Source organism: Microcaecilia unicolor, chromosome 1 (assembly GCF_901765095.1).
Source record: "Microcaecilia unicolor chromosome 1, aMicUni1.1, whole genome shotgun sequence".
In the NCBI taxonomy this organism is placed as follows: domain Eukaryota; kingdom Metazoa; phylum Chordata; class Amphibia; order Gymnophiona; family Siphonopidae; genus Microcaecilia; species Microcaecilia unicolor.
The window spans coordinates 665,321,057-665,332,559 of record NC_044031.1 but is presented as its reverse complement, the minus strand read 5'-3'; the positions used below and the strand labels follow the sequence as shown (position 1 = coordinate 665,332,559).

Below are 11,503 nucleotides of genomic sequence, written 5' to 3'. Positions count from 1 at the left end.
GCAGATCACCATCATAGGTAAAACTAGGAGTTGTGGTGTTCAAATCAGTCATGGAATTCTAGCACACCTGCCAACTTAAGTCAATTATTGCTGGAAATTATAGTCGTTCTGATTTTTTGAGTCTTATCAGGTGGTTGCTGTCCTAGCTAGGATTGGAAAATAGTATCTGCTCTGTTAATCTCCAGTAAAATAGATAAATAAATTAAATGAAGTTAGTTTAGGAAGTCAATGTTAGAGAAGTATAAAAATTTCCAGAAATGATAGAATCTGCTTTAATACGATACATGCAGGGTAGATTCATAATATGTAACTCTCAAAGACTGGTATCTGCTCTGACAGTTTGCACTGGCCTGCCATCTTTACCTCGATTCTGCAGAGATGTGTCTGACAGAAAAGGAAGGGGGTTGTCATCTAGGATCACCCTACACAATGAACAGATGAGAATCCCAAATACAGTAGCAACCAATCCTTTGTTCTTCTCTTCCTCCAAAAAATTCACAGGGCTGTTAAGAAAATGGGAGTGACAGGATGGGTTTACAAGATGCAAGGCCAGGCATTGCCTGACATCAATACAAACAGTGCATTCTAAAGTAAGTGCAGAGCAGAAACTCCTAGCTCTACTTTTCATTCTATAAAGAGATGAGACCTAAAACAGTAAAAGAAAGAGAAAGGAGCTAGAAAAGAGAGGGGTACAAAAGGACAAGCATAATAGAAGTAGGAACAGAAAACTTTATTCACATATTTTTTACAATAAGCCAACTAACTTAGAAGTAGAAATGTTTTCCTTTTATTCCAAATGCAAATGTTCCAAATCACAGGGCAAGGACCTTAAAGTTTTGACCGTTACCACTGAAAAATGATGGGTACATTTGTCATTGTATGCTTAAGGAGTCTTTTCCATCCTGATCTTCTTATTGCACTTATACTACCTGGGTATACCCGGAACACCATTTAGACACCCTTTGCAGAGCTTTCGACGCTTGACCAGCAGAGACAAAATTACCAACACAGCCAGCTGAAAAGAGATGAGACAAGGGAGAATGAGAGAACAAGAGGATGAGGTGATAGCTGCTATCTACGAAGTCCTGCCAGAGAAGAACAGGAGGTATCCTATGTCCTCTCACACCCAAGTATCCTGGGGCTAATTGAACCTTCTTCTAAAAATGCAGCAGAAAAGAATGGAGAGTCAGAATTAATTTTAAAAATACTTGAGAAGTTGTGAGTATTCAAATCCAACCACATGCCATATAATCATTATTAGATCTATATATAAAATGCTCAATATAGATATTACTGTATGGTCCCCGTAACTGATCAATATAATCTAACAAAATATGGTGAGGTGGAGAAAAAGACCTCAGAAAAAGAGCTATACTGGATGCATAAGTGCATAAGCTCCAAGTTCGTATAATCAGGTCAGAAAGAAATCCACCCAACCAAATTTCAACACACAAGCACAAAAAGAAAATTCTATACACCAAATTTAGCATTAATACAGTAGAAGAGCCAAACTGATGATTGTGTAGGAAGAAAATTGTGAAACAACAGTCTATGAAATTAGCAAATATAACCATGTAAAACAAAATCCAAAATCCACTTCTCAAAAATTGTGAATTGTTTTAAGGATTTTAGATATTATAGATCTCTTGAAATGCCAACAGGGGTCCTCCATTTTGCATTAGTTTCACGTTGTCACTGTATCAGGGAAAAGGAGCCATCACTTTTCTTCCAACTGGCTTTCAGTTTCTCCACCTTGTCATTTTTTGTAAGATTAAATTGATTGTTCACTTGCGGGGGCCACACGGTAACATCTACATTGAGCAATTTATACATAGATCTTCTGTTATTTAAGCTGCTTGTTCCCTTTTATTTGTGTAGTAGATATAATTATCATTATCATCGTCTTTTCTATAGCACTACAAGGAGCACTTTATAGAACCATAAATGAGACATTCCCTGCTCTTTGGAGCATACATTCTAGTGAAGCTAGACTGATTAGGGATGTGCATTCATTTGAAATGACATTTTCAATGTTGTTTCATGTCATCTATAATATACACTCTTGTTGAAAGAGTGCAGATTCTTTGCTGATAGCACATGCATGCACTCTTTCTAAAGATATGATATTTCCACACATAACAAAATGAACATTACTTTAAAATGATGTGGGAAACTAAACAAAAATATATTTTTATATTTTTTGACTGCACACCCTTAAGACAGACAAGGCATATAGATTAGAAAAAAAAAAATAAAAAACATGCTTTGAATTCAAATGCCAAGGGAAAATCTGAAATAGGGCTAATGAGGAAATTCTATATCTGGCACCAAACATTAGGCACTACTTCTGAGCCAAATTTTCGGAGCAGAAAAGCAATAGATGCAAGGGGCCGAAACAGCAGACCCATGTGAAAAAAAAACATTTACATGCCCATTTATAGAATAGCACCTCAGTGTTTCTGCGTAGATCTGCAAAGGGGGTGTGGCTATGGGAGGAGCATGGGTGGGTCAGAGGTGTTTGCTTAAAATGCATGCAGAACGCAACTTGTGCACTGGGATTTACATCTAGTTTCAATTGGTGGAACTGCTCGCACCCAAAGATGAGCATGGATCATACACTACGTGCTATTCTAAAGGATGCTGAGCCTGGAACGCCCGTTATAGAATAAAGTTCAGCACTGATTTATTGTATCCAGCTCTAAGGGGGTTGTTTACTAAAGCATAGCTTTAGTTATCTGCAGCAGGGCCCATAGGAATAAAATGGGCCCTGCTGCAGATAACTTGAGTCAAGCTTTAGTAAACAACCCCCTAAGTGAGAACGGGCAACATTTTATTGAGTAAAGGTCTAAGAACTGAGGTAACTTATTTTCTTTTAATTTTACGATGGGTTACGAGAGGTGCTTCTATCTGGACTAAGGTATTATTAAAGTACTAGTAAAAAAGCCCAGTTTCTGATGCAAATGAAACGGGGGCTAGCAATGTTTTCTTCTGTGTGCATGTGGGAGTGTTTGTGTCCCTGCCCTCTGGCCTCTCTCCCCTCCCCCCTCTGAGTCCTTCACTGTTACAGAGCCAGCGATTTGATTTCGTGCTCTGCTGTTTTCCTTCACTGACTGTGTTACAGAGAGGGCGGGGCAGACACTCATAGGGAAACTGGATATCTCGCCCCCTTCACACTTCCGGCTGGAGGCTTCATAGAACATTGGTGTTGCTTTTTATATAGAGAGATTCTTTAACTCTTTTTTTATTGAATATTAAAATATTACAATCACAATAACCTTCATGACTTAGGAAATATACACAATATCCATTTTAAAGGAATACTAGAAAGGAAATGAAAAATTCAACTTTTTGACCACAATATACAGGAAATAATGGGAACCAAAACTCAAGAAAAGAAAAAGAAAACCAGAAGCAAACAACTCAATATGTCTAGCCAGCCATAGCACAAAGATCTAAATTATGTCAAGACTCTCAACTCTTCCTTAGAAATAATAAAGTCCAATAGCTGTTTGGGATCAAAAAACATAAAAATCATACTCTCAAAATTTACCACACAAGTACAAGGAAAACGTAAAACAAAACTGAGTCCCAGTGATTGAGCTCTAGGTCACAAGGTCAAGAAATTCTGTCGCTGTTTCTGAATTGCTCTCAATAAGTCAGGAAAAATCCTAACCTTTGATTCCCACAAATACCTGATCCATTGAGGAAAAATGTAATCTAAGAACTACATTTTGATCAATTTGCAGAGCAAAAGTCATCATAAGTGTCGTTCTTGATGTTACAACACCCAATGAAGACTAAGAACTCAGTTAAGCTCATAGTGGATGCTTCAAGTGGCCCAGGAACATTTTGGCCTGAAACAGATATTCAGCTCATACTGGACATAACCTAACTCTTCCTCCCTATGATTCCCTAATGGGACTGTTACACATGAACTTCATTCTTCCACAATATCACTTTGAATCTGTTCATACCGGAATTGGCGATCGCCTTTACAGTACTATGTAAGTCAAATTGAACCTGCAAATAGGTGGGAAAATGTGGGATACAAATGTAATAAATAAATAAATACCACAGGTGAAATAGCTTCACATGGCATTTTACAAGTATCTTGCATATATTTCCGGACCATATCTAGTAGAGAAACTAACAGAGACCTGGGAAACTAAAGAAACCTCAGAGTATTTTTTCTTTGTTGGTTTTCCAGATATTTTACATTCCTATGAAGAGTCATTTTATCCCTGAGTAATATGTCACAAGTCTCTTGAAGATCACTGACCTTTTTTTCTCCATGGACTCCATCTTTGTGGCTTGCCATTCAAGCATCTAGGAATGAAACAATGAGATTCCGGAAATCTCAGTCATCTGAAGTCAATATTCTGAGGATAAATTCAATACAGACTGGTTGAGGGACTGCATCGTGTCCCAAAGTACATCCAAAGTTACAACAGATGGCCTTTGTAGCACTGAAACCACCGCTTCAGGACTCTGAACCATACCTCCTTCAACAAGGCCATTTGACTGTTGCTGCCGATGTTGTTCTGGCCCTCAAAGCTGCTGTTCCTCCAGGTGGATAACCCCATTCAGAGCTCCTTCCAGCAGACAGCCGAGCACGAACACCATCTCCCCTGACTCTCCAAGCTGCCGACATGGGGGAACACTTCCGGGATGATGTGGTCTCGTGGTCTCCATGGGACCGAGCAAAACACCAGTCACACTGCTACTGGGACTTCCCTCCAGCATAACTGAAATAAATATTGAGCTTGAGCCGGTCGGTGTATAAAACACCCAGAGGGTAGACTGCCTCATCGCCGGGGTGCATGTAGGTACTGGAGGATAGTGTTTCACCTTTCCCCTTCTCTTTCCAATACTAAAGCCGAGGAGAGTTACGAGACATACTGTAACCAACACGGAAGTAAGAGCTGCCAGACCAGGTATGTTATCAGGACGCCCATCTTGTTTCCTTCATTATTAAAGCATTCTATTTTGTTTTTGTATTGAAGCCTATAAATACCTATTTCCACTTTCAAGTTTCTTGTTGCTTGCACCTGTTGAAATTATACATTTAAAAAATAATAATAATAAAGTAACTCAGGAGTTGGTAGGAGAAAACAAGCCAGTGGAGTGGGTGAGGGATATCTCATATCCTGAGACAGATGGGCTCCTGAAAGGCATATCCACACCCCAGTGGCTGTACTTTCAACTATATCCAACAGAGGGTCTCAAGAATTAACTTGTATACTGCTTATTCTGAATCACTAAGCTATAGGAGTAAATGGAGGGATTCCATCTACTTCAATTTGCATACTCATTTCCCACCACTATAAGTATATATGAACATCAAGACTTTTTCCATGTTTAAACCCTGCTTTACAAACAGAAAAAAGCTTTTATAAAACTGAATGATGACATATACACATAGAAAGTAGGTGCACGGAAAGTAGGTGCACAATCTTTGTATAGGCATTCCCAAGGGCATAACTTGAGTGGAAGCAGAAATTTGATCCAAATGCATTATTCTAAAATACGTGAGCACATGCAGACCTTCTACACCAATGTCGGGTAGACCTGAGCCCAAAGAGGGTGGGTACAAAATTTTCTCTCTACCCTCACCTTCCCCTGACACCTCCCAACTCAAATACTTTAGCTGGTGAGAATCCCCAAGCTCTGTCAGTTGAAGACTTCCTCTGAAGGCAGCCAGAGAGTGAAGATATTTGCCTGTAGCAGGTATTCTCAGAGGACAGCAGGCCTTATATTCTCACAATTGGGTAACACAGTGCCACATTGCCTGGTCTGTGGCTTATAAGAAACTACAAAGCTTTGGGTAGCACAAAACATGCTCCACTGTACATGCGCGAGTGCCTTCCCACCTGCCACGAGGGCACATAGTTACTGTAGTTAAATACTACAACATAAAAAGAAAAAAATAGGAGACAACTCCTCGGGGAGGTGGGAGGGTTTGTGAGAATATAAGGCCTGCTGTCCTCAGAGAATACCTGCTACAGGTAAGCATGTTCACTTTCTCCAAGGACAAGCAGGCCATTAATTCTCACAATTGAGGTATCCCTAGCATCTAGGCTCATTGAAAACAAACATGGTCAACTGGGTCTCGCAACGGTGAAAGACAAAACTCAGATTAACCTGAAACTATATACAAACTGAGTAAGAGTGCAGTCTGGAACAGAATAAAACAGGCCTAGGGGGGTGGAGATGAATTCTAGACCCCAAACAGATTCTGCAACACTGTCTGCTCGAACTGTCGCGTCAGGTATCCTGTTCAAGGCAGTAATGAGATGTAAATATGTGGACTGGAGACCACATCACAGCCTTGCAAATTTCTTCAATGGAGGATGACCGCAAGTGGCATAGGCAGTTGGTGGCCCAACTGTTTGGGGAAGCTAAAGGGGCGGGGTTAGGGGTGGGGTCAGGGGCAGCGCTTACCTCCATAATTGTCTGACAACACACAGAAAAAAAATAAGTAAAAATAAAATAGTCACAATTAATACCTTTTATTAAATTTAGATATTAGATATATCTCATATGTCAAAGAATAAAGTGGTTGCTCAAAGTATATACTAACCACACTCAACAGCAAAACACTATGCACAACTTTGTGCAAAAACACACTCAGAACCTTACTGTACCATAAATATTACACTGGGCAGAACCTAATACACCAATATAGCACCCATAGGGAAAATGCAGACCGTCAACAATATGAAACAAGGGATCATAATATCACAATTCTCATGTAGAGCCACAAAACACCCTTTTAGGGTGGATAGTGTTCACAATGAGCTCCTTTTATTAACAACCATATGTAGATCCTTCAAGAGGTAATGTGTCATGATTTACGCTGTACACCCTTTCTGATGTTTTGGTGCCACCTCAGTAAGCCCAACACATAATCTCTCCACTGCAAACACTATACACAAACTGGAATAAGCAGGATGGAATCCATTTACTATTTTGGGTACTGACAGATATTTGTCACCTGGATTTGCCACTGTTGGAAACATACTGGGCTTGAGTGGCTTGACAGACCTTTTGTCTGTCCCACTAAGACAATGCTTATGTATTTATGCCTTAGTGGTTTGAAAAGACATTTATGTGTATGCACTAAAATTAGTATGCATGTGTATTTAAATGATGATAGAGCAAATGCAAATGAAGCTTTAGCAGAAGCATGCTGAAATAATGCATGGTGTGTCTCCATATAGTCATGTTAACGTATAAATATTTAGCCCACATGTGCATGTATTTTCTCTCTTTCTTTCTTTTCCATTACTTCTTCCTTTCACTTTCAGTTCAATCAGGAGCACTGCTGGAATTCTGGTGCTATAAGGCTTCATTTACAACTACTCAGAGATTGTCCCCCTATTTTAATAGCCCCTCCCTCTCACTGTCCCCTGTCTGACACTGCAGCAAGAATCCATAGAGTGGGAGCAATTATAGGGCTCTTTCTAGAATCCTGTATCATGGGATCTAAATTTGGCCACAAAGCATAGTCCTCATTGATGACAATGACTTTTTCCCTTTCTAGAATCAGAATGTAAGGCTAGGGTGCACTCCAGGGGCGTAGCTACGGGTGGGCCTGGGTGGGCCCAGGCCCATCCAATGTCGGCTCAGGCCCGCCCATTCAAGCGTCTGCAGCAGCCTTCATTGGATATCCATAGCGCTGATCCAGCCCACCTACCTTTCGGGCTTGAGGAAGACTCGGGATGCAAGCAGTCGCAGACGGCACTGAAATGCAGGTCGCAGCTCTTGACCCCGTGCGTGACGTCCTAGGCTCTTCCACAGCGCACTAAGATGTTGCATCGGTATGCTGTGGCTGTGCGCGGCGGCACACTCAGCCTCGTCTCCGCTCCGTCCATCTCGAGTGTGACTCAGACCCCCCCCCCCCCAACGTGCCGTACACAACAGTGAAAAATCGGCTGGATGGTCTCCTCAACTGCACCTGTGTGTGAGCTCAAACCTGGACTCCCTGCTGCCTGGGCTCAGCTGAAGAACAGTTGGGCCCTCAGTGATCAGCCTTCAGTACAGCCACAGGCCTCAGCACTCCACTGCAGCCACAAAACAGGCACAGGAACCAGCACAGGAACCAGCACATTCTCTGCATACTGAAGCCCGGGTAAAATAAAAGTTTTAAACATGTGTAATGCTGGTGGACATCTAGGTGTAGGTGGGCTATTCACTGCCTTAGGGAAAAAAAAGGCTATTACTATATTTAAGGTTGGTGGGTTTCTAGGTGGGGGTGGGCTCAGTGCTCAAGGATAAAACAATTTTTAAAAAAATTATTTAATGTTGGTGGGTTTCTGGGTCGGAATGGGCTCAGTGGTTGTATATGTCATATTTATGGGGTTTTGACTGGGGATGGTCTCTGTAGTAGCCAGGTTAAAATTTAAAAAAAGTTTTATATTTAATGTAGGCGGGGTTTTGGGTGGAGTGGGCTCTGAAGTGCTCAGGACATTAAAAAGCAAAAGGCTTTATATTTAGTGCTTCAGGGTGGGTGGGGGAGATTGGGATGAGCAAGGGAGATTCCAGACTATGGGGGTAGGACAGGGCTGAAGCTAGGCTACAGGGAGGGGTAGGGTAGGGCTGATGCCTAGCTACGGAATAGATGATAGGGAAGGGAAGGGCTGATGTCAGGCTACAGAGATGGATGGGGGTGGGTAGGGAAGGGAAAGGAAAGGAAAAGAAGGGCTGATGCCAAGCTACGAGGATAGATGGAGGTAGGAAAGAGAAAGGAAGGGCTGATACCAGGCTACAGGGATAGATGGAAGGGAAAAAGAACTTCAAAGGTATTTACCCATTTTTTGAATACAGTTTAATCAGGCATTTACATTTGTTATAAAGTAAAATTTGAAGGATATGCCATTGCTGTAATTATATTGCAGGATCCTGTCATATGTGTTGAGATGTTTGCCATTATAGTAGACTTATGTCTGGTCAAGTTTAAAATATGGGATAACGTAACCCTCTTTAAAAATATTAGTTTTTCCATTAAGTATGTATATGGTTTATGCTGATGCAGGGCAGCTGTTGGGCAGACTAATTAGAAATACATAATCTAGTGCAATCTAAGGCATTATTTTGTAGTATCCCAAGAAACACTACTCATACCTATATACATAGTGCTCACCCTTATTAGCTCTGGGCCCACCCAAAATGTCAGGTCTGGCTACGCCACTGGTGCACTCTACATCTTGATTTTTTAGGTACAATTTGAACTTGGATTGGTGATTTTTTAAAATGTTTTCCCTAAAAAATAAGAATGGGGCAATTTTCAGACTGCAGAATACAGATCTGTGGGTAGTGATTGCACAATATTGTGTGTCCTTACTTTTTTCGTGTTTTGGTTTTGGACCACAATATTTCTTTGTCAGAAAGTTTATCATTCCTTACTGGAAAAATCCAAAAGGGTCCATCACTATCTGGCTGTGCAGAGCTAGTTTTTAACCCCTTATTGCCCTCAGTGGCCATAAATAACAAGAAGTGACTGAACTAAACAGTGAGAAAAACAGCCCTGAATGTGTAACTTTAAAGGACCTGCAGATAGACTGCTGCTGTGCAGTCTAGCTTTACTAAAAGTACCTCTGAAACTTCCCAGCCACTAGCTAGAAAAAAAAGACTCCTTCTACCTTTTTGCTATGTACACACAGAAGCAGAGAAACAAAAATTCTTCTGAGCAGCACACTGCCTCAAAACTGTCAGCCAGGTGTGAGTATGCCCCACTGTGTTGCCCTCCCCCCCCCCCTCTCCCTCCAGCAAAGCAATAAATAAGAAACCCAAATCCTCCTCCCCCTCAACACTTACCCACTTCTTCAGCACTTGCTCATCTGCTGCTGCCTCCGCTCCCTCCCTGTCTCGGTCTGGTAACTGACTGTAAATAGTGGAGCCACCTGCTGCAACACTCAGGCAGGCTCACAGTCACAGCGAGGCTCTGCCACCGGAACAGAAAGGCAGCAGGAAGTTCATCACACAGGAGGAGGTTTTGTAACTGTTCTGACGATGAACTTCTTTCCTGCACTGAATTTAAGGAGGCAGGGGAAGGTAATATTTGGGCTGGGGAGGCTTAGCCTCCCCAAGCCTCTTATACGGGGCGCCTATGGCAAGTGGGCTACTAATGTACCCATGGCTCTGACATTGTGAGCCTTGACGTGACCCTCCAGTGTCAGCCCAGTCAGGGCATAAGTGAAAGAAATGCAATCTGCCAGCCAATTAGAGATTGTGCATTTCCCGATTGTGACTCCCATCCTTATGGGATGAAAAGAAACAAAAAGTTGGGCAGATTGTCTGTGGGGCCTTGTCCACTCCATGTAGTAGGCTAATGCTCGTTTGCAGTCCAAGAGTGCAAAGTGCTTTCGCCGGGATGGGCATGAGGTCAGGAAAGAATGTTGGCAAGGCAATCAACTGGTTCAGATGGAACTCTGACACAACCTTTGGAAGGAACTTTGGCTTAGTGCGGAGGACTACTGTTATGATGAAACTTAGTATAAGGTGCATCTGCTACTAGAGCCTGAAGCTCACTGACCCTACGAGCTGAAGTAACAGCCACCAAGAAAAAGACCTTCCAGGTCAAGTACTTCAGATGGCAGGAACTCAATGGCTCAAAAGGAGATTTCATCAGCTGGGTGAGAATGACATTGAGGTCCCATGACAGAGGCAGAGATTTGATAGGGGGCTTTGACAAAAGCAAGCCTCTTATGAAGCAAACTACTAGAGGCTGTCCAGAGATGGGCTTACCCTCTACACGATAAGCACTAATTGCACAGAGATGAACCCTTACTGAGTTGGTCTTAAGACCAGACTCAGAGAAGTGTAGAAGGTATTCAAGCAGGGTCTGTATAGGGCAGGAAACAGGATCTAGGGCCTTGTCCTCACACCAGATGGCAAACCTCCTCCATTTGAAAAAGTAACACCTCTTAGTGGAATTTTTCCTGGGAACCAGCAATACCCAGGAGACACCCTCTGACAAACCCAAAGAAGTAAATTCTAGGCTCTCAACAACCAGGCTGTGAGGGCCAGAGAATGAAGGTTGGGATGCAGAAGAGAACCCTCATTCTGCATGATGAGGGTCAGAAAAGATTACAATCTCCACGGTTCTTCAGAGAATAACTCCATAAGAAGAGGGAACCAGATCTGCTGTGGCCAGTAAGGTGCGATCAAGATCATGGTCTTGCTTGAGTTTCAGGAAAGTCTTCTCCACAAGAGGAATGGAAAGATACGCATACAGAAGACCTGTCCCCTAATGCAGGAAGAAGGCATCTGATGCTAGTCTGTCGTGAGCCTGAAGTCTGAAACAGAACTGAGGGACTCTGTGATTCAATTGAGAAACAAAGAAATCCACCGAGGGGGTGCCCCACATTCAGAATATCTTGCAGGCACCACCCATACAGTTGTATAACCCTGCTCAGCCTGTTGGTCAGACTGTTTTTGCCAGCCAGATAATTGGCCCGATGGAACATGCTGTGCTGGCAAGCCCAGCACAACATCTGGATGG

The 11,503-nt window shown here is 42.2% G+C and overlaps 1 protein-coding gene across 5 annotated transcripts in view; it reads right to left on the bottom strand.

The window, feature by feature from the left end:
* Positions 1 to 11,503, bottom strand: part of STRA6 (stimulated by retinoic acid 6) — a 206,980-nt gene that overhangs the window by 67,795 nt on the left and 127,682 nt on the right. For all 5 annotated transcript variants that reach the window (XM_030187036.1, XM_030187047.1, XM_030187029.1 and 2 more), the window contains 2 exons: positions 930 to 1,015; positions 364 to 503 (listed from right to left, as the gene is read on the bottom strand). In XM_030187036.1, the coding sequence (XP_030042896.1) occupies positions 364 to 503; positions 930 to 1,015 (226 nt within the window). The remainder of the gene's footprint in view (positions 1 to 363; positions 504 to 929; positions 1,016 to 11,503) is intronic.